At 40.8% G+C, this 25,790-nt stretch overlaps 1 protein-coding gene across 3 annotated transcripts in view; it reads left to right on the top strand.

Annotated features, from left to right (window-relative positions):
• Positions 1 to 25,790, top strand: part of Lama3 (laminin subunit alpha 3) — a 257,612-nt gene that overhangs the window by 106,912 nt on the left and 124,910 nt on the right. For all 3 annotated transcript variants that reach the window (XR_007348859.1, XM_015482480.2, XM_048806427.1), the window contains exons 13-22: positions 9,470 to 9,607; positions 11,866 to 11,912; positions 13,040 to 13,139; positions 14,369 to 14,421; positions 14,612 to 14,717; positions 15,410 to 15,509; positions 18,593 to 18,749; positions 20,834 to 20,966; positions 22,792 to 22,934; positions 25,447 to 25,544. Coding sequence is in view for 2 of the 3 variants with exons in the window: in XM_015482480.2 (XP_015337966.1) it covers positions 9,470 to 9,607; positions 11,866 to 11,912; positions 13,040 to 13,139; positions 14,369 to 14,421; positions 14,612 to 14,717; positions 15,410 to 15,509; positions 18,593 to 18,749; positions 20,834 to 20,966; positions 22,792 to 22,934; positions 25,447 to 25,544 (1,075 nt within the window). In the remaining variant the exon portion in view is untranslated. The remainder of the gene's footprint in view (positions 1 to 9,469; positions 9,608 to 11,865; positions 11,913 to 13,039; positions 13,140 to 14,368; positions 14,422 to 14,611; positions 14,718 to 15,409; positions 15,510 to 18,592; positions 18,750 to 20,833; positions 20,967 to 22,791; positions 22,935 to 25,446; positions 25,545 to 25,790) is intronic.

The raw sequence follows: 25,790 nt of genomic DNA, 5'->3' as shown, positions 1-25,790 counted from the left end.
CTTCCATTTAGAAGGAGTAGATGAGGGAGGAGGAAAGCATTGTTTTGGTTTTGTCATTCAAGCTAGAGCAGGGGAAGCAGTTGGCCTGGTGTCCTTCCACTGTGGAGGATGAACACATACTAATGCATGCCCTGCTTCAGAGAAGACTGCCAGTGCTAAAGAGCCATTTTCTGAGCCCAATAGGAAATGATGTACCATTGCCTTATTCCTAGGTTGGTGTCCAGGTGTACCCTACAGTTTGTAGCTTCAGGTTTGAACCATTCTAATAAGAATTTGGGGTAACCCAAATTCTGCCTGTGCTAGTCTTCTGCCGCAGTCCGGCTGCAGCAAAATAACCGGGGGGGGGGGGGGACCAATAACTTGTGTACGTTGATACAGCAGGAGTAGGAGCCCTTTATTGCAGGACAGGAGCAGTATTTATACATTCCACACAGCTTATCTAATTAGCATAAACTAGATACAGCAGTCAACCAATCAGGAATCTCCACACTTAATGGCTCGCTTTTGTTACTTCTCAAACCACTCCCTCTGGCATTTTGCCAGGCACCATCCAGACTTGTTTACGAACTCTAACATTCCCCTGGCAAAATGCCAGGTGTTATTTTGACTTGTTTACAGACTCTAACAGTCTTCCTTCTCTTGTGCTTGTTTTTCTTTTTTTCTGCTAGCTTTTGTGATTTTTTTTTTCCAAAAGAGAGAGTGGATAGCTCAATCAGTGAATTTCAGAATAAAGTCAATGTGGTTCAGAATGCTACATCAGATAGCTCAGTATATTCTAGTCCAAAATTGTTCTTATGGGTTTCAGCTTTATTGCTTTAAATTTTTTCAAAACCTTCTTTAAAGGGATTTTAAAACGCTTCTAAGCTGTTTTGCCAACTGCAGACCTGGATTTATGGTTTGCCTTAAATTAATTGACTCCAGACTTTTCTAAGTACAATGGCATATTCTTCCCTTAGAAAACTCTTATATGTTGCCAGTGAGAAGTCCAGCCTCCTTCCCCCTGGTTGGCATAGTCTCACAAGTCAGGCAAACCAGCCAAGGGACAAGGACAAAGGTACCTAGCCGATGGCAAAGGGTGGTGGGGGAGGTTTCTGGCCTGAGATACTCCTGGGAGAGCCTCCCACCATCTCCGGAGGGAAAATACCTTGTGGTTGGTTGGGGGAGTAGTCTGAAGCCAAATTTTGTACAATTTTGTCTTGAACTGGCCCTTCCCTTTCAAATTCTGTTTTTATCTAAGAGAATATTGAGATGGTTGGTTGGAAAGGCTTAGGATTTGCTCTAGATTTAATTTCTCCAGTTCTCAGATCCAAAGAAGAGGGATTGTAATATTTATTGTGGGACTAATTTCTGTTTTTGTGGCTTTGACTAATAAGGTGCTAACCTGCTTTCTTACCAGAAGGAAAAACTCCAAAAATCTTAGGCAATAAAATCATCCCTTGAACAATAAGGAGCTCTGTGCAACTTTTAATTTACATGTTTTCTAGGTAGTGTTGTCTCACTCTTTGAGTTTATTACTCAAGGTGAACAGGATGACATTACTCACATAATACCTGTTTCACAGTAACATGGCGAGACTCAATGCGATGACACATATCAAGAACAGATTCAGGTCAGGGCCTGTAGAAGGATCTTAGTGGTTGCTCATGCTCTCCTTGAACAAATTTCTCCTGGCATGCAGTATGGACCAGGACTGTGCTTGGTGCTGGGAGACATTGGGGAGCATAGCAGACAAGAGTTCTGTCCCTTTGAACTTTTGTTGTTATATATAGGTAGAATATCCCTAATTCAAAAATCTGAAATTCAGAATGCTCCAAATTAGAAATTTTCGTGAGTGCCAGCATGATGCCACAAGTAGAAAACGTCACACCTGGCCTCATGTGACACGTCACAGTCAAAACACAGGTGTACTAAAAGTATTGTATAAAATTACCGTGAGGCTTTGCATATCAGGTGTATATGAAACAGAAATGACTTTTATGTTTAGACTTGGGTCCTGTTTCTAATATATGGCATTATGTATGTGCAAATATTCCAACATCTGAAATCCAAAATACTTCTGGACCCAAGTATTTCAGATAAGGGAAATTCACCCTGCATCATCATCATCATCATCATCATCATCATTATTATTATTATTTACACTCCTTGGGAGAGAAAATGTCTGAGGGCACAAACAATGAGGAGTCGATGGGGAAGAAGTAAACTACCCCAGGAACTCCAAAAGACCTGGACCAAGATAAAGAATAGAATTAAAATATTTAAAAAGTCTTATAGTCTTATAGTATTTCCAAGACTGAGGAAAGCACTGCCAATATTGGGGTTTGGGTTTGAGGTTTGGAAGCCTTCAATGACGGCTGGACTGAAATGGGAAGCCAGATGCCAAGTTGAGTAATCCACCACTTTAAAATAAGGTACGTGCTTTTAGGGTCAAGTCTTTGTTTTCGTTTCCAGAGTATAACTGCCTCTCCTGAGGCTCCCTAGAAAATCCCAGTGGCCCTAAGGTCCAGCATCTGTGCTGTCCCATCATGCTGCAGAGCTGTAGCTATTGCACACAAGGCAGCTACCCTCCCTGCCTTCCTGTGCATTAACTTTCCTTAGGGCAGAGATAGCAGAAAGAAGTATCCAGGGTTCTCTAGAGAAACAAAATCAATAGGGTATGAGTGTATGTGTGTATATATATACAGAGAGAGAGATTTTAAGGAATTGGTTCATGCCAGGGTAGGGGCTGGCAGGTCTGAAATCTGCAGGCTTGCAGGCTGGAGACCTATAGTTGGAACACAGTCTGGAAACAGAATTCCTCCTCCTTCTTCTTAGAGGGATATCAGCTTCTTTTCTCTTAAGGATTTCAGCTGATTGGATGGGGCCCTCCCACATGATGAAGGGGTAATCTGCTTACTCAGTTTCTTGGTTTAAATGTCCATCTCATTTGAGATGGACCTTCACAACAGCACCTCAATAGCTGCTTGACCAACCAATTGGGCACCATAGCCTAGCCAAGTGGACATGTAAAATTAACCAACACAATTCACCACCACCCCCAACCATCTTGGCACCCATACACATCTCCTTAAACCATATTTAATCTCTGAGTAAAGATTATAACAAGGGGCTGGGTTGTGGCTTAGTGGTAGTGCACTTGCCTCTCATGTGTGGGGCACTGGGTTTGATCCTCAGCACCAAGTAAATAAATAAATTAAAGTTATTGTGTCCATCTACAACTAAAAATTTTAAAAAAGATCATAACAAGGTCATAATTCTGCCTAATGTGATAGAACTATCCAGCATACAACTGAAAACACAGTAACCCCTTCCCCAGAAGAGGATGTGAAGTCCTTGGGTGATGTTCACACTTCTTGCTGTCCTGTAACTTAAATACTATAGCACAAAGTCTATGCATCTAACATTATATAACAGAGGATGAGAGAGGAAAAAAACCCAAGATACTTGTTTCATATACATATGGATACAAACAGATATAACACTACAAAGAAGAAATACTTATTACACTTAAGTCCCCATGTTTGTGATGGGTCCCCTGGTCATAGCTGGTATCTTCTTTCAGTATACATTATTTATTTTCTTTGTCCTCAGCTAGCACCTCTGGTGGTCATTATGGAGCGACCCAAATCTTCACTGTTAAAGGGTCTAGGCCATCAGCAGTCTCGCCTCAATGGGAAGACTTTGGACTTTTTCATTGATCTCAATCACAGGGCATGGTGATACTACATACCAGGAAGGATCTCTTCCTTGTATTACAGACATGTTCTTCCTTACCCCCATTGTGGAAGAGCAGTTCCATTTTCCCTTGATTATCAGAGGAACATAATTACTCCCATCTTTGTAGATTCAGAGACATGAGGAACCCAGAGTGGCCAGGGGGCAGTTTTAACTTTTACTTCAATGAAATCATTGCACCACCTCTCTCCAGGGGAAACATTCCTCCCTTTGGAAGCAAGACCTCTAGACCAGCAGAGCATAAAAAATAGCAAGGATGAGAGATAAAACTTTTGCTACTGGGATACTAGGGGTAATGGTGACTGGTGCCACTCCTGTTTCCACCTTTTGATTCCTGACCCATAGATTCTGGATGTGGAAAAGGTAGCACAATATATTGGGTGCTGATTCAGAACATAAACCGCTTCTAGAGAACCTTACAGGGACAGATCCAAGGGCTTCCACCTGGTCCTTTCCATCATAATAACCCCCACTCCACAGGTCAGCGAACCAATGGAAAGATTTTGCTAGTGAGTATGTTTATGCTAGTTGTGAATTCCAAAATGGGGGAAATAACCACAGGACAGGTGCAGGGAGCCTGAACCCACTATGAGGAAGACCTGATCTAAAACTCTGTTGATCACTCAACCTCTGTTAGTCCCTAAGTAGAAGGCTACAATTATATTTGGGGGTCTCATAGAATTAGTGTCAGTTCATAGCCAGTGTCCCTGAAAGTTATGAATATTTCCTTTTCCTCAATGCACACTCACCCTGGCAAAAGGTCATAGTTCCATTGAGGAAGACTGGGAGATAGGTTAACAAATTAAATTTTTGATAATGTAGAGAAGTCCTTCCTCAAAGGGCCTCAGCCTCTCCTTTATTCGAGGAGTCTGAATCTGGAAACTGGGTCAAATCTAGGAACTGATTGAGGAGGCATGACTCTCTGTTTTTATGTTACAAGTTAGACTTCTACTTGACCTAGAACTATTCCATTTACACAGATTAAGACTCTAAATGACTTCCTATCAATTTCACGTCTAGGAACACCATGATTAACTAGCCAGCACCCTCCAACACTGTGGGTCAGGCGATACTGATTTGCTGTTTTGACTGTGTTGTCCATTAGTTATGCCCATCTTGCTTTTGGTGGTTAGGTGCTACCATTTGGCCCTGCTACTCCAGGGTCCCCATTGTATTTAAGTTTTCCAATTCAATAGTAACAGCTCCTACACCCTTAGTACCTATTTCACACATATTCCTCATATGTCTGGTTTTTGGTGGGCAAGGGGTGTACCAGGGATTGAACTCAGGGGCACTCAACCACTGAGCCGCACCCCCAACCCTAGTTTGTATTTTTATATAGAGACAGGATCTTAGTGAGTTGCTTAGCACTTTGCTATTGCTAAAGCTGGCTTTGAATTTGTGATCCTCCTGCCTCAGCCTCCAGAGCCTCTGGATTATTAGCGTGTGCCACCATGCCCGGCCATATGTCTGTTTAAACTTGAAAAATCACAAATCGTTTTGGAGTGTAGCACGCCTCATTATGGGTCACACTTTGTACCTCCCATGCAGCACTTGCTGGGATTGAATCTTGTTATCAGTCTAGAAGGAAAGAGAGGTGGCAGGGCAGGTCAAGAGGAAAGCCCTCAGTGTCTTGCAAGTCAACGATCTCAAGAAAACTATACTTTTTTTTTTTTTTTTAACAATGCAGCAATGATTTATTATTGGGACTTTTATTAACATCATAAATCAAAACAATAAGCCCAGAGAAATAACAACGATGGATAGTGAAAAGGCACTTAATAAAATTCAACACAAATTTCATAGTTTGCCATATTCCTTAATAATTTTTTTAATTGGTTGCTCAAAACATTACAATGATCTTGACATATCATATATCATACATTTGATTCAAATGGGGTATGAATTCTTATTTTTCCCACGTGTACAGATTACTTTTTATAGGGAAAGCAGATGCACTCAGACACTAATGGAGTGACTGCTTCTACTGGCAAACAACACTCATAGAATTTGGGGGTTTGGGGTCCTCTTTTCATCATGATCTTCCCATATGTCTCCAAACCAATTTTTCAGAATCCCATTCCTTTTCAATTGTGCCATTTTTAATGGCACATTTCTGCAACATTGGCAATTTGATTGGCCTTGTGATTCAGCCACTCACAAGGTGAAAACTCTGGGTTTGGTTTTCAGCAGTCTCAGCCCTGAGGCTAGAAGAGATAAGTAAGGGCTTCTTCTGGGAAAGACACAGAAAATTTCAAGTCATTTATACTCTGCCCTATCCAAACATTCCAATTCTAGAACTCCTTCCCTTTTCTTTCTGAACTTTGTGCAGTAAAATTAGGAACAACTAGCCAACTTCATTATACTCATTAGTTTGACAAAAATGTTCCAAGTAAGCAAATACATAGTCACTCAGAAACTTGCCTCCTATAAACTTGCCTCCTATAAGCTTTGATTAGGAGTATGTGATAATGATATTTGTATGTATCTCTATTGCCACATCAAGTCACGGACTTCCAGTCCTCTTGCCACTGCCCAAAAGAAAGCCATCAGTGCCTCTAAATCTAATCATATTAGAAAACTAATTCTAGAAACCCCCAAACCAACTCAGAGAACTCATTCTTGAGATTCTGTTCCTCTAGAAACATTCTTCTTAATGCCAAAAATCTGTTTTCTAAAGAGACAGAACCAATTGGGGTATGTGTGTGGGGTGGAGAGTTGATCGATTTCAAGACTTGGCTCACACAACTGTGGGGCTTCATAAGTTCAAAATCTGCAGGGGAGGCGCGCAGGGAAGAGTTCATTTTGCATCTCAAGTCTGAAGGCTGTATGTAGGCAGAATTCCTTTTTGAGGTTCATCAATCTTTTTTTTCTTAAGGCCTTCAATTGATTGTATAAGGCCCACCTGCATTATGGAATATAGTTTGCTTTACTCAAGAACCTACTGATTTAAATGTTAATTAATTCATTTAAATTATGTTAATTAATTCATTCATATCTTCGTGGCACCTCTAGACTAGTGTTTGATCAAACATCTAGGTACCAACCACAGCCTACCTAGTCAAGGTGACTCATAGAATTTAACCAGCACAGAGTCCAAGAGCATTTGCTCAGAAACCTGCCACTAGGTAGGGGCTTAATATCTGCAGACAGGCTTGGTGGGGCCACAGTGTTATGAGAGGACACTTACAGGGATGGCAGCAGGAAATAACAGTCCTTGTCCTGCTGTCTTTCAACATCTGCTAGAGTAGCATTCGGCATGTTTCTCACATTTAGTTTCTCGTGGGGTCGGGCACTTCATACTATGTCAGTAATTCTCCAGCTCTTTGAGATCAGGGAAATATTTGTATTTACCTCCACCATAGCACCTGCCATGATGTCATCAAATGTAGTAGGTTGCCAATCAATACCTGCTGGCTGGATGGGTATGAAATAGGGTGGGATGGTGGTGAATTCCCTGAATCTGCCACTAATCATGTAGCTCTGAACAAATCATACAGCCTGTAGAGTTCTCAGGTAAGTTGTAGAGGATAAAACTAGCTCCATTCCCCTCCATTAGTGAGATTTTATTTTATGATTCCAATGAAAATAAGGGCAAACTCTGTTTTTCATTATTATTATTATTACTAAAAAGCACTTTCAGGGTAAATCACCACATACAGTCCTGTCAAACAATGAAAACAGCATGGTCTTGTCCCCACAAAGGGCGCAGTGCTCCAAGGCTTAGTCATGTGGGACTTTTCACATCCCAAGGGTACCTATAAATAAAACATCAGAAGTGAGACTTTACTGTATAGTTCTTTTCTTTCCCAAAGTCTCAGTTAGTATGGAATTCTTGAGAGCTGGCAAAAAGGTGGTTGTTGTTGTTTTTAAACTGCATGTTCTGATCATACATTTGGATGTCAGGAATACTTATTCATTGACTGCCATTAATTCAATTTGGAATAGTGTAAGGAACATTCCCCCATGCACTGGGGGAGTTTGTTATTTAGAGCAACATCAGTAAGAACAAACACTGGGTACTTCTTCTTTGCCAAACATCATGCTCAGGGCTTCTTGTACCTCATTTCTGATAATTCTTTAATGATCTCATCAGGTAGGTTCTATATCAGTTTACAGGAGAGGAAACTGAGGCTTTAAAAGACTAAATAACTTGCTAATGACTGTACAGCTATTAAGTGGTGCTTAAGTCACCTTTTTTGCTGTTGTGACTATAAGATCTGACCAGAATAACTTTAAAGGAAGAAAAGCTTATTTGAGGGCTCATGGTTTCAGAGGTCTCAGTCCATACAAGGCTGGCTCCATTCCTTGGGGCTCGAAGTGAGGCAGGACATCATGGCAGGAGAGTGTGGCAGAGGGAAGCAGCTCACATGATGATCAGAAAGCAGACAGAGAAAGAGAGACTCCACCCTCCAGATACAAAATATATACCCCATAGCCATGCCCCCAATGAACCACTTCCTCTAGCCACACCCCACCTGCCTCTAGCCACCATCCAGTTAATCCCATCAGGGATTAATTCATTGATTAGGTTAAAGCTATAACCCAATCATAATGAATATAACATCTCTTCTCTCTACCTACAAATAATCATTTATCCTCCACATCTTCTTGCATTGTCTCACATGTGAGTTTTTTGGGGACACCACATCTAAAGCATAACAAGTGGCACAGCTGGTATTTGGATCCAGATGTGTCTCACCCCAGAGGTAGAAGCCCTTTGCTACAGAATACTTTGGTGACTCTGAGAGTGCCACTTAACTTCTGATCTTCACCATGTTGTGGTGAAATACAATGTGATGATCTTTCCAGTTCCTTTTATTCTTAAGATGTGAGACCCTCTGGCTGAAGAAGTTAGCTGGGTTGTATCCTCTGTGCATACCAATCCAGGAGCAGGGTGCTCACAGTTCTAATGGGAGTAACACTCAACAACTCCAGCCCTGCAGGGTTCAGTGGGAAAGGAGCCAAGAGGAGAGTGGCCAGAATCTCTTCTCTCCACCTACAAGTGTATATTCACCCCCTTTGCCAAAGATGATGGTAACAGATTGAGGCTGGGCAAAGGATACTGGAATGCCTTTTCCATCCATTCCAACTCCTGCTGGGTAACATTTTTCCTTGATTATTTAACTCCACTAGACCTTGAGAAAATAGATATGAAGAGAGGAGGACAAAGGAAAACAGGGGTTCAGTTACAGGCTGATCTGGGTTGGAGTGGTTTGCACTCAATTCCCAGTAGAGTGTAGAGTTGGAGTGGATCCTTCAATGAGTCACATCTCCCATCAGCTGTCCCTGTCATTCTTCTCTTATGAACACCATTGCTGTGTGTGAGAAGCATCCCCCAAACCCTCGCCAGTCACCAGCCAATCTGGCTGAATACAAAGTTATAACAATAGAATCTAGTGTTTCCTGAGTGGCCACTGTAATAGTAGGTATCCCAGCTCTTTATAGTATTCATTAATACTTACAATAATCTTATCAAGTAGATGCTAGTGTCAGTCGTATTTATGGGAAGGGAAACTGAGGTTTATATCAGTTGAGCAGATAGTTCCAGGTTCTAGGTCTAATAAGAGATGGAGCTGGAACTTGCATTTGGGTCTTTGTGGCCCCACTCCAGGGGTCTGATCCGGGATGCTGTGAAATCCTCTGACTAAAAAAGTTCAGAGGAGAAGGTCAGAGGAGAGACAGCCCCTTCCACAGCCCAGGCTCTGAGTCTGACTGATTTCTTTTCCCCCAGCCTGCCAGTGCTCAGCCCTTGGATCCTACCCAACGCCTTGCCACCCGGTGACTGGACAGTGTGAATGCTTGCCAGGGATAACAGGACAGCGGTGTGACAGATGTCTCTCAGGAGCCTATGACTTCCCCTACTGTCAAGGTAGAGAAGCCAGCAGAATGCTGGAGAGTCAGTTTCTCTCTGTGTGTGAAGCCAACCTCCCAGAGAAGCTGCGACCATCCATAGTCACCCCGACACATTTGACTCTATCTGCCCCAGTTCAAGTCCATTGAAAACACATATCTCACATATTCACATAAGCATCATTATTCACAAAGGATTGTTTGTTTCTAACTAAAAAAAATTAATTCTCATGTAATATATATCTGGGTTTTTAAATTACTTGTCAGTTCTCTGTGTATAACAGTGTGGCAAAAGCAACTTCTTTGAGCTTAACCTAGCGATCTTGGCCCCTGTGCCCAGGCAGAGTAAGGCCTGCTGTCCTTACTGGCTCTCAGCACTGATGGGAGGCACTGGGGTCTTTCCACCAGGCCCCTTGCTGAGGGCTGGGTGAGGCCTGGGCTGTGCTTCTGCCCTTGCTCCTTTCCTGCCTCTGATCCCCTGAGGGACTGTCATCACACTTCAGCACTGGCACAAGGGGAGGGACCTGGGGTACACTGAAGCCCATGCAGTCAGGAAAGAGTGAGCCAAGGAGCAGATGGAAACCTGAGAATGAAAGTGAGTTGGGTGTGATATGTGGCAGGGGGGCAGAAATGAGTTGCCTGTGTCCTTCCCAAGCTCCCTGGTGAAGGGAGCCTCCAGTGTGGGCCAGGAGCTCCTGGTGATTTCAAAGGTCTCTTGCTCTGTTAAAAGAGGGACTTGTGCTGGTACACTGGCACACGCCAATAATCCCAATGACTCAGGAGGCTGAGGCAGGAGGATGGCAAGTTCAAGGCCAGCCTCAGCAACTAAGTGAAGCCCTCAGCAGCTTTGTGAGACCCTGTTTCAAAATTCAATGTAGCTCAGCAGCAAAGCACCCTTGGGTTAAATCCTTAGTACTGGGAAAAAAGAGAGAGAGAGAGACTTGTGAGGCTGACCCAGGAGACCCAGATTTCCCACCAGAAGAACGTGGTTTCCTCGGATCCCTTTGTGCTCTTCATAACCACTTGGAGCCGTGGTGCCTAGAGCCTACTGGTACAGGCTGTAGCACAGACTTCATTGCCTAGAACCTTCCTCACCAGAATCCTCAAGACCAGGTTTTCCTGACAGTGGAAATTTCAGGTACCAGCCAGAGGGGCTGCTCTCGCCTGGGAAGGCCCGAGGGTCCCTGGAAGGTAAGGGAATCCTAGAGTAGGATGTGCCTGCGTGGACATCAGGAGTGGGAGAAATTGCAGCAGAGAAGCGGAGCAGCCCCAGCCATCCCGGTACTAGGCAGCAGCCCTGGTCCTAGCGAGGCACTCAAGGCCAGGAGGGGCCAGGGTGAACAGCAAGAGGAGAAAGTCATGCTGTTAGAGAAACAGAGAAGAGCAGAACAGAGAGAGAAGGAGAGAGAAGGAGGGAGAGATCAAGGAGAAGCTGAGGCAGAGGCAAAGAGGAAACGAAAACAGAAAGCTAAGGGACAATTTATAAGGAAACATGTTATCATCATGGATTTGTTTAAATGATTTAAAAACCAGGCTCGGAATAGGCTGAACCCAACCTGCTTACAGCTCTCTGAGACATGCCAAGCGCTTGATTGAAGAAAGATTTTATCAGGCCCCCAGTGCTCTGATGATGGGGGCAGGAACACTAACTGATTTTATAAAGAACTTTAGGGGAGGGGGCGTGGGGGTAGGAAGGATCGTAGAATGAATCAGACATTATTATCCTACATGTACGTGTGACTACATGACCCGTGTAATTCCTCCTCATGTACAACCAGAAGAGTGAGAAGTTTTACTTCATTTATGTATGATGTGTCAAAATACATTCTACTGTCATAAATAACTAAGTAGAACAAATTTTTAAAAGAACTTTAATGCAGGTGGGAAACAAGAGGGCTTGATAATTGAAGAATTAACGCTTGGTTAACTCAAGGACAAACTTATAAATAAATCCTGTAACAAGTGACCATCTCTTGGTATAATATTGCCCTCTTCTGGACGATTGTAAACGTGCTTAAAATTTTATTCCCCTCAATTTGTTTCATCAAGTAGCAATGAAATTTTGTTAGTGGACAAGGAATAGAGTTGTTCCGTGACAAAGAGGGCACTTTGGGATTAAGGATCATGAAGGATTATTCAGGAAGACTCCCTTTGCCTTGCACTTATCAAAACATACATACAGGTGTGCCATTTTTAAAAAGAAGCAGAACTTTTAAAACTTGAAACATGGAAACCATTAACTGTCAGACTTTTAAAACATCTCTAAATCATATACAGGTTCCAGTGGTGCTTGTGACCCAGCTGGTACCATCGACTCCAGCTTGGTAAGTAGGGGATGTGTATAAAGTTGGCAGCTCTTATTGTTCTGAATCTTACTCAAGACTAACCGTGTGGGAGCTTCCTGAAATTAAAAGTAAATTGAAATAAGGCACACGTTGCTTAAAGAGGTCGGTGTTTTTTTTTCTTTCAAAATGCCTATGATTTTGTGTTTTTTTTTCCTCCAATAACAAATATGGTTTAATTAAATTTTTTATTCTGGAGTCTTCGGGCTTAACCTTTACTGTAAGATACTCCGATGGTGTTGCCACTATGGAGTCCTGCCAAGGCTCCTTCAGTAGCCAAGGACAAATTAAATAAAATGGGCTGTACACAAAGCAATCCCCATTTCTTTTTTTATTATTCTAAGCACATAGTGTGGTGTTCTGAAGTTTTCTAGGGTCTTTAGAAATGACCTCTCTTCTTGGTCTCATGGCCTAGAGATGTGATTTCAGGCACTAGATGGACAGAGGGACAGATGCTTTGCCGTTCTTATTATGAGGCTTGACAGTATTAAAGCCAGGTAGTGAATCTTTATATATATATATATATATATATATATATATATATATATATATATATGGTTATATATATAGTTATAATAGTTATATATAATTATACTTGGACACAATATCTTTACTTTGTTTATTTATTTATGTGGTGCTGAGGATTGAACTCAGTGCCTCACACGTGTGAGGCAAGTGCTCTGCCACTGAGCCACAACTCCAGCCCCAGGCAGTGAATCTTACATATTATAAAAACGTTCTTAGTAAAATACCATTCTTTACTGATTCCAAGCATCATGCGTATTCAGATTTGTTTCCATGTAAATTTGTATTCCACACGGTAACAACATCAACAGACACCGGGAATATTATTTTATTTTTTTTCTCTCTGTACTTTCCCTATTTCTTTTTAATAGCAAATGTGGATTATATGTGTAACAAGTAAATGAACTTTACAAAAAGCAATTAGACTGTTGAAATTAGTCCAGTGCTGTTGTTCCCCCTGGAAACACTTAATTTACTTTTCATGGCTATATTGTATTTCTGTGACAAGCCTTTACCCAGAACACTGTTTTAAAAACAGGTCTTAATTCCAAGATGTCAAATGTTAGTTTGATTTGCATTTTAAGGGGTATTGCCAATGCAAGCTTCATGTGGAAAGTCCTACTTGTAGTATCTGCAAACCATTATATTGGAATCTGGCCAGAGAAAATCCCAGTGGATGTTCAGGTAAAGTATTTATACACCATCACTTCCTATTTTGTAACTTCCTCTTAATTTTCTCTGTTTCAATAAATAAACTCACAAAAAGCCATTTATTGAAGCAATTTGATTTGTCCAAAATCCTGTGTAATTTTGTGTGTGTGTGTTATTCGGTGCCTTGTTCTGATTTATAGATTTATTATTCACCTATGCACCCCTACTGTGCAGTGTTTGATGTCTTCCCCTGACATTTTTGGCAGAATTTCTGTCATTTTCAAAAATCTCAGCGAGGGATTTTCATCCTGTTTCCATATGTATTTTATTGTCTGTAACAGCAATTTCTTGATAAATATTTTTTTACCTCTTTGTTTCTATGATTCACTCTTTCTGGCTTAATTTTATTATAATTTTATACATGTATTGAAACCAGGATAACAAGTTGAACATAGCAGGTTAAATGTACTAAATTAGGCAAATTTCTCTCTTTTTATTTTTTATAGTGTTAGGGATCTAACCTAGGGCCTCACATCTGTTAGGCAAGTGCATTACCACAAGCTACATCCTCAGCCCTGAATCTCTCTCTCTGTTTTTTTTTTTTTTTTTTTTTTTTGGTGCTGGGGAGTGAACCTGGGGCACTTCATTGCTGAGCTACATCCCCAGCCCTTTAACACATTTTTTATTCTGAGACAGGGTCACAGGGTCTCACTAAGTTGCTTAGGGCTTCACTAAATTGCTGAGGCTGGCTTTGAACTTGCGATCCTGTCTCAGCGTCCCAAGCTACTGGGGTTACGGGCGTGTGCCACCACACCCGGCTGTATATCTTTTTTTGAGATGGGGTCTCCCTATGTTACCCTGGCTGGCTTTGAATTTATGATCCTCCTGCTCCAGCCTCCACAGTAACTGGGAATTACAGGTGTGCACCACTGCACCAGCTGAAGTGAGTGTCTTTAAATAGAGTACATTTTCATGCAAGTACATCAACAATGACCTTGACATTCAAATCCCATGATGTTGCAGTTTTGTCTTGGAATAGCCATAAACTAACCATCTTCCTAGATGGATCATGTTTGTTGGTCTGTTCTGCTAGCCTCAGAAAGCCATCCAATTTTAGGCCTCACAGTGCAATTGGTATCGATGCTGAAGGGTGCAGGAAAGTCTACCTGAAAGTGTTGTATTGCAGAAGTGAAATGTGCCCAGAGCCAGGGAGCTGTCTTTTGAGTGACCCTTGGTTTCAGGACACTTTCTTATCTCCACAGAGTGCCAGTGCCATGAGGCAGGAACAGTGAGTGGAGTTGGAGAGTGTGGGCAGGTAATGTGGGCAGGTAATGCGGGCCGGTTTTCATAGACCAATGGGATGTGGAGCAATTGATTGAGGAGTTCCTGGGGAGCGTGTTAGTACTTCTCCAGGCGTGCCTATTATACAACGAGCCAGTTTTCAATCTTGAAGATGAATTCTGTTAACGGTATCAAATTTTGTCATCTGGCTCATTGTTCTACAGGGAGACGGTGACTGTCACTGCAAGGTCCTTGTGAGCGGCGATGCCTGTGATACTTGTGAAGACGGATATTTCGCTTTGGAAAAGAGAAATTACTTTGGATGTCAAGGTAGTACCTACATCCAGGGTGTCCTGAGCAGAGCAAAGCGTCGAAGGACACAGATTGTCAGAATAACCTTTCTCCTGTGTTCGCTGTCTTCAGGCTGATTTTCTGGGATGTGCTTAAATACTCTGTCTGGGGCATTGGGCCAAATATTTGGTTGATACTAGTCATAAATTGCAAATGGGGCTGTTTCCACTTCTCTTCTATCGTACACTATTAAAAGAAATATACCTGGAATGGGAAGATATCTGTTAATGTTATAAAAAACATCAAGACTTAGTGACTTTAAAACTGTACTTTGTATTATCAGAAAAGCCAGACTTTTGGAGATAGGGTTGTATTAAATAACGAAATCACAGCAACACGTGGCCCCTTCTTAGTTTATACCTTATTTACAACAGTACTGTTTCCAAATCTAGTTCAGCTCTTGGTCTATCGCTAGCTTCACATTGGGCATCTGTGTTTCAACTGGCCTGGGGTCATGCATCTCCAACTTAGAAGCGGACTTTTGGAGGGACAGGCCATTGCCACTAGGAAGACTCCTGCCTATTTCAAACCCCTGCCAGATACAAGGTGTGATTGGAAGAGAGGCGGTGCTGTAACCCTGAGATTTTTAGTGTTCCTTTCTTGTAGAGGGAGGGAAGTGTTCAGTATGGGGATGGTATGGTGGGTAACCACAGCTGTTTCCTGACTTCCAGGGTGTCAGTGTGACATTGGCGGGGCACTCACGTCTGTGTGCAGTGGGCACTCTGGAGCATGCCAATGCCGAGAGCATGTGGTAGGGAAGGCGTGCCAGAGGTGAGTCTTCCAGAGGTTTCCTCCTGTGTTCATGTGATGGGAAGCTAAGACCTCTCCATCTGTACTGCCACTCCAGCGAAGAGCGAAGGAGTCCTAGAAATCAACAGCAGATGAAGAAGCTGTACAATATAATTCAAAATCTGGATATTTGTCTATGAGTTAAGTAAAATAGGAGACAATGATGCCCATAAAACCTGTTCCATTTTGTAAGCCAGGGAGCACCTGCATGACAGAGTTTCCAGATTCGAAGTGGACAGGTGCAGAAGGACAGGGGGGCATGAGGAAGCTGGAAGCATGGGGTACGTTCACCTGGGTGAACCCCTATGGACAAGTCATAGCATGGAGGAGCCAAGCAGAGAGCCAGCTCCAGTTCTTGAGAGAGAGAGGGAATAAGGGGCAGATGGCACACGCCCGGGTTCCTGGACCACTGGCATTTAGTTTCTGCTGCTCCCTCAGAGTCATTAGGGAGTGAGTGGCGAGATCAGGTATGTCACAACCAGAGGGTAAGAAAAATTCCAGAGTGGGGAAGAGGGCTTCATCTCATGCAGAAGTAAATTAAAATGAACTAAGAGCAGCAAAGCAACATGGAGATTGAGACCCAGTGGGGGCCTACAAGTAGCAGCTTATTGTCACCCCATCTGCTGTTTATAGATGATACACACACACACACACACACACACATGCATGCACACACACACAAATATAAAATGTTATATATATATATATATATATATATATATATATATATATATATATAAAACATGATCCATTTGTAATCATTTCTCAGTGGAGGGAGGGAAAATTTAAGTGTAAACATTCTGACTTTTAATCATGTGCTGGAAACTTTGGGAATTGCACAGAAAACCAGACACCTTCTTCACTAATTGCACCACGGACAGATTAATTTTAAAAATCTTGTATGTAGTTACAGTGATTTGTATCTAGTATTTGTACCTCATTGTTTTCAACACTTGGATTCTAAAGGTCAGGGTCACCACGCTGTGCTTTTTCAGTCTTCCTAGTTGGCTCTCTCCCCTGGGCCTTGTAGAAGGTCCAGGAGAAAGAATACATCTGTAAATTTGTTTTCCTGAAGCCAGTGGGGCATGTGAAGGACCAGAAGCGATTTGTGAAGTTTTGTAATGTAAATGTGTTCTGTTTTGCTCCTTTTTACCCTTATGTTTACAAAATGAGTTTTTCCCTACTCTAGCAAATGTTTTTTTCTTCTTCCATCTATGTAGGTGATTGGCTAATTTTCAGGATAATATAATGAAACCAAATAAAAATTGAATTACCCACCCACAGGGAAAAAATATCAACCTTTTGCATTTTAGCATATATTTTTCACATTTTGCATTTGTACATACACACATATGCACATATGTATATGTACACACCTCGAAATTTAGAATACGTCCTTTGATATAGTGGTAAATGACAACTGAAATGAAGGGTGGTCAACCCCACGTATATGGCATATCGATTTTTCTCCTGCCTGGCAAATCTTGTGACCTTTTGTATTATGTTCTCCCAAATGTTAGTTTGTGATTTTTTTCTGAGCATTTTTATGCTTGTATGTAAGTTTGAAAAGTATTAACATTATATTATATTTGTTTCTAAATAATTTTTATAATAAATTTTGATTGTAGACAGTGAATGTTTATGATAGTAAAAAGGCAAAGAAAAATTTTCATTCTACCACCCAGAGATAATCCCTTTTAGTACTTTTAGTATATGTTTTCTAGATTTTGTTTATGAATGAAATTTAGTGCTATATTTTTTCATGTTATATATATGTATATCAATCTGTTAATTTCACATAATATCACAAATATTTCTTCTAGCATTAAATAGTCCTCAAAATATTAATGGTTATATATTTCATAAAATCCTTATTTCATAATTTTTTGTACACTCACATTTCTAAGTTTTCACTGTTTTAAACATTTTAATATTAATCCTTTGACAGTGTATATATAAAGTCATTCTTTAGAATAGATACCTTGAAATAAGATTATTGGGTCAATGGATATGAAAACTTTTAAGGATCTCTGTAAATTCACCTCAGAAATATAAGCATTCCTTTTTTTTCCCCCTTTCTTTCTCGCTTTTTTTTTTTTTTTTGAACAGGAGATTGAGCCTGGGGTTACTCTTCCACTGAGCTGCATCTGCAGCCTTTGTTATTTTTTATTTTGAGACAGGGTCTTGCTAAAATTGCTTAGGGCTTTGCTAAATTGCTGAGATTGTCCTTGAACTTGTGATCCTTCTGCCTCAGCCTTCCTAGTTGCTGAGATTACAGGCATGCACCACCATGCCCAGCAAGTGCTTCTAATTCTACTTAAAATAGAGGATCAGAGCTTTTTATTTTTTTCCTTTGACTAATTGACTAATTATAATTGGTTTTTATGGCTTTAAAACCACTAGCTGCTATTAGCTTGTGACTGAATTGGCAAAATTTATCATTTGAAAGAACTTCAAGTAGTTTGGCTATGAAGTGCCACACAGCATTGATATTTTTTTTAAAATATTTTTTAGTTGTTGATAGACCTTTATTTATTTATATGTGGTGCTGAGAATCGAACCCAGTGCCTCACACATGCAAGGCAAGTGTGCTACCGCTGAGCCCCAAGCCAGCCTTGGGATATTTTTGATCCTCCTCTGTGTCTGTCACAACAGGACTCTTTAAAGGAAACCCTTAATTAATCAGCACCACCCATATGATGATGTCATGCAAGATTCTCATTACTTGTAATATAGTTTCAGAAAATTCATTCTAATGATCAAAAGTGTACATAGAGAAACTTCTTTGACTTGTAAACTAGCATATGAAACATTTTATATCCTGTTCACCACTGTATCTATGTATGGTGCACAGCAACAAGGCCTGGCACATAGATATTTATGTGAATATTTTCATTAATAAAATAATATTTTAGATAAAAGAGTGAGGGTCCACTCTCATTTGCCTTTATTTAATGCACTTCGTCAACTTGGCGGAGTTCATTTAGCAGTAATTATTGGAGTGAAGGATATTCAGATGGTCAATGAACCTAACTTGCTGTATCTACATTTTATTCCTTTAAAAGGCCTGAAAATAACTACTATTTTCCAAATTTGCATCATATGAAGTATGAGATTGAGGATGGCACTGCACCTAATGGAAGAGACCTCCGGTTTGGATTTGATCCCCTGGCATTTCCCGGGTTTAGCTGGAGAGGATATGCCCAGATGACCTCAGTCCAGGTAGGCAGCCAGTAGGCCACAGCTTCATGGCAGGGTGGCAATACTCTCCAGGGGCCATTGAAAGTGCTGTGGATTCCAGGATTCTTTTTCTCCAGAGGCTGGGTTGGAGTCTCAATTAAGGTTAGGCTTAGGGTTTGGGGTAAGGTGAGGTTTTAGCTGATTCCATAGGTCATTGCTACTTTCATTTGGTCACCAATCAGAAAATGAAGAAATGAAAGAAAAATGGTGATCATCTCTGGACACTTTTCACAAGAAGAAGGAAGTTTCTAAAATGACATTAGCTGTATTATCACACAAGGGACATTTTCTTTAGAGCCATTGTGTGAAAATAAAATAAGTGAGTTTAAATAATTCTAACACAGTTAGTGTCACTAATTTTTTATTGATTGTTTTTAAACTACAAATTACCCTGGGAATCGAAACTAAAAATAAATGATGAGTTTTAGTTAGTGCTATTTAATTATTCTTTCCCTTACTTCTCCTTTGCTTCATTCTTTTCTATTTTATCCATCCTTCTTTACATTAGAGTAAGGATGATTATATGTTGTTTACCTTTATACCCATATGCAATATTTACAACAAAAAATCCTGTAGAGTCATTGAGTAGTTTTGACCTCAGAATTTCTCTTGGAGGTTGATCCCTTTGAGCTGTGTCTTGGTGGAGAAATTCACAATAAGAGGAAGTCTGATGACCATGGTAGCTCAACACTTATCCTGAGAAGATTCAGGCCTAGAATACTCCATAGAGAAACTGAGATAGGCTCATAGTTTTCCTGATTCTAATGCTGCTTTTTGCCTGGTCAAATTCCCCCCAGCCAATCTGCCTTTCCCAAATAACACCTAGAACCTTAGAACATCTCACTTTCTTCCCATTCTCCCCAAATACAGAAATTCAGTTTCCTTAATGCTCTGATCTTATTTCATTATCAAAAAAATGTTGGATTCTATAAAGTCAGAGTAGCATGTCAATGACTGACCAAGAGCCCAATCAAGGTGTAGACCCTCTCACAGGTGAAAAAAAGTTTGGTTGACCCAAATAAATGAATTTCTAAGGATAGATTTTTTTGAGTCTTTTTGGTCAGAGGACATTGGTAGTGTCCTTGAGTGACCTCTTTGACTATTTATCTCCCAACTTGAAACTAACACTGAAAGATGCACACAGTCAAATTCTGAGGACCATCAGGTATTCCTGACTGTGGGTCACATGTAGCTCCATAGCTCCAGTATCTAGGATACTGGAGTATCCTGATGATCCTACCCTAAGTCAGTCTGTTGTCACCAGATTCTCACTTAACATATTTTCCCTGCATTGGAACCAAAGATGCTGGGAAAGAGACCAAAAGAACCGGATTTGAGATTTTCTACACTTCATGAACTTTCCTTAGACCACAGTGGATCTGAACATGTCTATGTTTCCAAATTAAAATTGCATGAGTTCTGCAATGCTCAGAGTATTGTGCGAGCCCTAGGGCTTGGGAACCCACTGGCTCCTCCTTCAGGTGGAAAATCCAACATTTCTCCTTGGATAAGGGCTTGAGATAAAACTTCATAAGACATAATAGTCATAGTTTAGTGACATCCAGATTTTATCACTAATGTGTTTGGGGTCTTTAACCTTTCCCCAGCCACCATTGGCTTCTGTGACCATTTATATTTTCTTGATGTGAAATGGGTCCTAGAGTAGTCTCTTATGGGGGTGTGTATGAAATAATACACTTTCCTTTCCTTCTCTTCTGCCCTTTTATTTTTCCCAGCCAGTGGTGGTTGTCTTCATCACTGTGGCTTTCTTAAATTAGTCCATCTAATCCTTCGCTCTGTCTGCCTGATCACAAAAAGGTCAAAAGAGGATCTCAGTGGCTGAGAGAGCATACTGTCACTGTAAGTGATTTTAATTCATTGTTAGGCTTGATTGTTTCCATATAATTCCTTGGTCCTTGTTGAGTGAGCGTGAATGTGTGTGTGTGTGTGTGTGTGTGTGTTGTATATAAGTTCAATAGTGAAACTCAAATAGAATGAAGTCATTGGTTGGCTAGCATTTCTTTTAACCTGTTTTCTGTGCTTCATGGCTTTTTGGTCTTTTTCAGAATGAAGTAAGGGTGATGTTGGATGTGGGGAAGTCAAATCTCTCCTTGTTTCACATTATTCTGAGATACGTAAACCCTGGAACTGAAGCCGTTTCTGGCCATATAACCATTTATCCATCTTGGGTGAAGTCAGGTGGGTAAAAGTCTAAGTCTCTTTTCAATAATAAAGAAAAATGATCAAAAAATTATTTTCTCCAATTTTCCCAAAGGTAATCCTTCTTAGAAAACATTACACCTAGTAAGTGGTTGGATTGGACAGTTCTCTGGATGCTCTTTGTTACCTTCCCATTCTCTAAAGTTCCTGATTATTTAACTTCTTCTGTTAAATTATCATTAACTGTGACTTTAAAAATGATATAGCAACCTTTGTACCATGGCTGATCCAATGCGTCATGATACCTTCACTGAGCAAAGCTGATTTTATAGCTCATTCATGGTACAGCAGATATCAACTTTTTGGTGTTATTTAGGGGAGCTTGGCCTCTTGCTCTTAATTCTCTCATTGTTTCAAGCAAACCACGTAGTTCAAGGAGAAGTGGGTGAGGATAGGAATTTTTAAGATGAAGGCTGTAAAGCACAGATCCCAACAGAACTCCAGGAAGAATCTGCAAATTCTCCTTCAGAGGGACAGGAGAGGAGAATACAGCCTTACCCACAGCTAGGGACAAGGCCTGGGAGTGTGTCCTATAAAGAACCAGGGCTTTTATTGTTCTTGGAAACAGATTCCAGGGAGCATTTGAAGTCTCATAAAGACACAAAATGGCACCCAATGAAATCTAATTTAGGATCAAGATGTGAGCATCCGGGTTCAGCATCCATAGCAGAATTGGAATGCGGGGGAAGAAATGATGTCATGCCCCAGTCATGTTAGTCAAGATTGTAGGGATGGAGGTTGGTTAACTAATACCCAGTAGGCAGAACTGGTGTTTTACAGAGTGGTCCAGCATCCCTTCCCTCGGGTGATAAGAATTTTGTGGACTGAGAAGGCAACAAAGCTGAGAGGTTGAGTAAATTGCCTGAGTGCACAGCTGGACTTTGTAAACAAAGTCTTCAGATTCCAAACTCTTGCTAATAGAACCCTTGGGTGACAACGCCATCAGCAGTCTGCCCTCTGTTAACTCATATAGTCAGAATACTTTTTGGTTTGTTTTCTCATCCTCTGGGGCGATTCTCCCCAAGTCTGAGTCAGGAGCTCAGCGATGTATTCCCAGGGTAACATGTTCCTTTCCAAAAAAACAGCACTGTTCACCCTGTACCGTATTCTCTTGTTTTATCATCTCTATCCCTCAAATTCCCCATCCTCACCATTAGGGGGTAAAGACCATGTGACTGTGTTCACTGCCTTGTCCCCAGAACTCAGTTCCAGGCACATAGATGTCTGTAGAATGAGAGTGAATGCAAGGATTTGGAGCAAACATTTCTTCTCAAGAAAAAGTCTCATTTGGACTCACATGCAAGTCTTGTTTGTTTCTGAGCCATCTGCAGAAGGTCCTCTGTTTGTTTAATGCAGAGGAAAAATGTTGCATCCTGAAAATAAATAGAAGGCCCCAAATTTTCATAACAAAATGAATGTATGCTCATTAATAAAAATAAAAATCTCATATAAAAAAGAAAAATAACTTGTCATTATAATATAATAAGCATATATTATAAATAAGGAACATTCATCAACAGCTTACAGAAGCTAATATTCTTATTTTATAAATATACAAAATTACATTTCCAGCATAGGCCACCACTGCTAACATCTTATCAATATCTTTCTGGTCTATTTTTGTACATATGCATATATACAAATAAAAAAAAAAGTAAGAGCAGTAAATCTGATCAGTATTCATGATCAGTAAACCATCTTAAACTTTTTCAGATATAAACTGAGTACTTGAAACTGAACTATCTAAAGTCTTAACACTAGCTGCTAGAAAGATGTCTGCAACAGTTCTTCGTATTTCTGGTAGGTGCTGCTCAAAGCAAAGAGATCACCTTCCTGCCGAGCAAGGAGCCAGCTTTCGTCACCATCCCTGGAAAAGGCATTGCAGACCCGTTCTCACTGACACTGGGGACATGGATTGCTTGTATCAAGGCAGAAGGAGTCCTATTGGTAAGACAGAGTTCTGAATGAATGAGGATCTCTGAGGGTTGTTCTCCCACTTGAGATGGTCTCATCCAACACTATGACCCAACAGTGGCCATGAAACATCAAAATCACAGATTTCCCCCCCCCCCTTTTTTTTTGGTGGTGCTGGAGATTGAACCCAGGGCTTTGTGCATGTGAGGCAAGAACTCTACCAACTGAGCTATATCCCCTGCCACAGATTTCCCTTTTATCATACAGGAACCTAAGGTGACCTTTCCCTTAAAATGACATAATGATGTAAGATTATTTCCTTCTAGCCAGCTTCTCTTGGGCAAACAAAACACAAAAACCAAATAACCTAAACTGTAACTCACAGTGACTCAAAGTTAACAGAACAAATGCAAAGTTTTCATATGCATATGTCCCTGCCTTCCAAATGCTCCTTTGGTATTTCCCATCATAAATCAGAGGGTACCTAAAAAAAATAAGCCTTTCTGGGGACTGTGCATAATGAAATCAGAAAAACAGAGGACAAGAAAATCCTAATATCAGTGAGATTTTCAGTGTTGGAAAGAGAAGAGGCCACAGGAGCCATAATGCTGTTCCTGCTCTCTCCTACCTTAAACCTAGGCAAGAATTTCACCAAACTGGTTGCTTTTGACAAAGAACTGTTCATCAAAGGAAAGGCTGTGTCCACCAACACTAATAAAGTAGCCAGAGAAGCAGAGAGATAAAACTTGTTCTCTGGGACACCCTTCTTTGATATCTGTTTTGAAGTCTGCTTCTACTTACAGCAGGGTCTTCTCAAGACAAAATCATTGGCAAAATCTTGGTATTATGCTCTTTGAGTGGAAAATATGAAGTTTCCCTTCTGGCACAACCCCATTGATGACCTCAACTGGAAGCCTGCCTTTCTTGCTGATTCCAGACAATAAGGATAGTATTTATCCTTATAGGTCCTTTCCAAATCTGGAACCTTATAAAGATAACATGTAGGTTTATCCTGTCCATTTGTTCCTGGTTTTTTGTACTTTCTTGGCAGAAAACTGTGCTGCTTTAAAAAAAAAAAGTTTAAGATGGCTGCACAGATGTCAGAAATGAGGATGAGGAAAATTCCAATGATGCCAATAGTGGGCACAAACTTAGACTAATGGAAAGGAGGATTCATTATAAGTTACTAGGAGGCATGGAATATGTTTAATGGTGTATAGTCAGTGCCACTGTATAGTAGAGCAAATAGTTTTCCCCATAATGATTCCATTTCTCCTAAAAATATTGGGCACCTATTATCAACCTTTATTGTTCTAGGATCTATGGGATATCAAGGAATGAGGTGATACAGTTCCAACCTCAGTAATATTACAAGTAGAATGATAACCATTTTGAAAGTTAAACTCAGTGTTTCAGTCAGTTTTTTGTCACTGTGATCAAAAGACATGACAAGAGCAATATAGAGGAGGAAAAGTTATTTTGACTCACAGTTATTAGGTTCAGTCTATTATCAGCCAATTCCATAGCTCGGGGCCTGAGATGATGCAGAACATGACCATGGCAGAGGGTGTGGTAGAAGGAAACAGTTCAGAACCTGGCCACCAGGAAGTAGAGAGTGCGAGCTCTGCTCCCTAGGGACAAAATAGGAACTGCAAAGTCACACCCCCAGTGCCACACCCCACCTCCTCTAGTCACACCCCACCTGCCCACTTAATCCATATCAGTGGATGAATTCACTGATTACATCACATCTCTTATCACCTTATCATTTGACCTTTGGAAATTCTTGCACTGTCTCACACATGAGTTTTGGGGGGACACCTCATATTTAAACCATAACAGGTAGTAAGACCACCGAGTTACCCAAGCCACAATCTCCTACTTTCCCCCTCCTAGCCATTTCTCCCTGAGGAGAGAAATGCCAGACAGATCATGTATGATTCTCTTTGCTGTTGAGCAGATGTCCCTTCCTCCTTCCCTTGCAGATCTATGGTGAGGACACATATATGAGAAGAGCTGGTTAGCAGAATTTATTCTGAGTGGGCTTCATTTGGCACACTTATTAGAACACGCTCTTCTTCCCATTTGGTAGGACAAGCTGTAGGTCAGTCCATTCTCTTGAGTCACCAAGAATTGTGAAACTTTTTTTCTGAACCTTTTTTTCTGCAAGGAGCAGAAAGTCATCTGACATGATCTGCGTTGGGTGTTCTCTGCTGAAGGCAGCCAGCCTCTCAAGGGAGCATCTTATCAATTGGCAGCTTATAATCGTTGCTAATTTTTGGATTTATAAATGACTTAGAAGAGACAGTAAAATTTCTTCTGCAATTTGAAAAATACCAATGTTCACACTGAAACACCCCTGTGTAAAGAACCCCCGAGAGTTATTTATGGGTCTTGGTGAGTCAGGGTAAGGAACAGGAAGTTGGTATAGAGAGGTTAACCAGGAACTTCATCTGGTTGTTAATTTAGCTAGTATGTTTAGTTATTTTATCATCAAGGTAAGGCTCCCAGAAAAATGAGTAACTGTCTTTTGGGTCTTTGCTAGGATTACCTGGTGCTGCTCCCTAGAGACTACTATGAAGCTTCGGCGTTGCAGCTGCCTGTCACAGAACCATGTGCCCACACAGGATCTCCCCAGGAAAAGTTAGTATGGGGCAGAAGGTGCAACTGCAGCATGAATGGATCTTCTAAATTAGGAGCCTTTAACACAAGGGTTCATGATAGTCCTCAAGATCACAAGTGCAGCTGAATGTTCTGGATAATGAGTTAATTGTGCTGTTTCTTCTCGGTCTTATTTGTGTCCTTCAAGTAAGAATCACAAAGCACTTTTTGCACACTGAAGTTTTTTGTTTTTTTTGTTTTTTTTTTTTTTTTTTTTTTTTTTTTTTT

The sequence above is a fragment of the Marmota marmota genome, unplaced genomic scaffold (assembly GCF_001458135.2).
Source record: "Marmota marmota marmota unplaced genomic scaffold, marMar, whole genome shotgun sequence".
Taxonomy (NCBI): Eukaryota; Metazoa; Chordata; class Mammalia; order Rodentia; family Sciuridae; genus Marmota; species Marmota marmota.
Note: the sequence above shows the minus strand (reverse complement) of the source record. Positions and strands in the feature narration are given on the sequence as shown.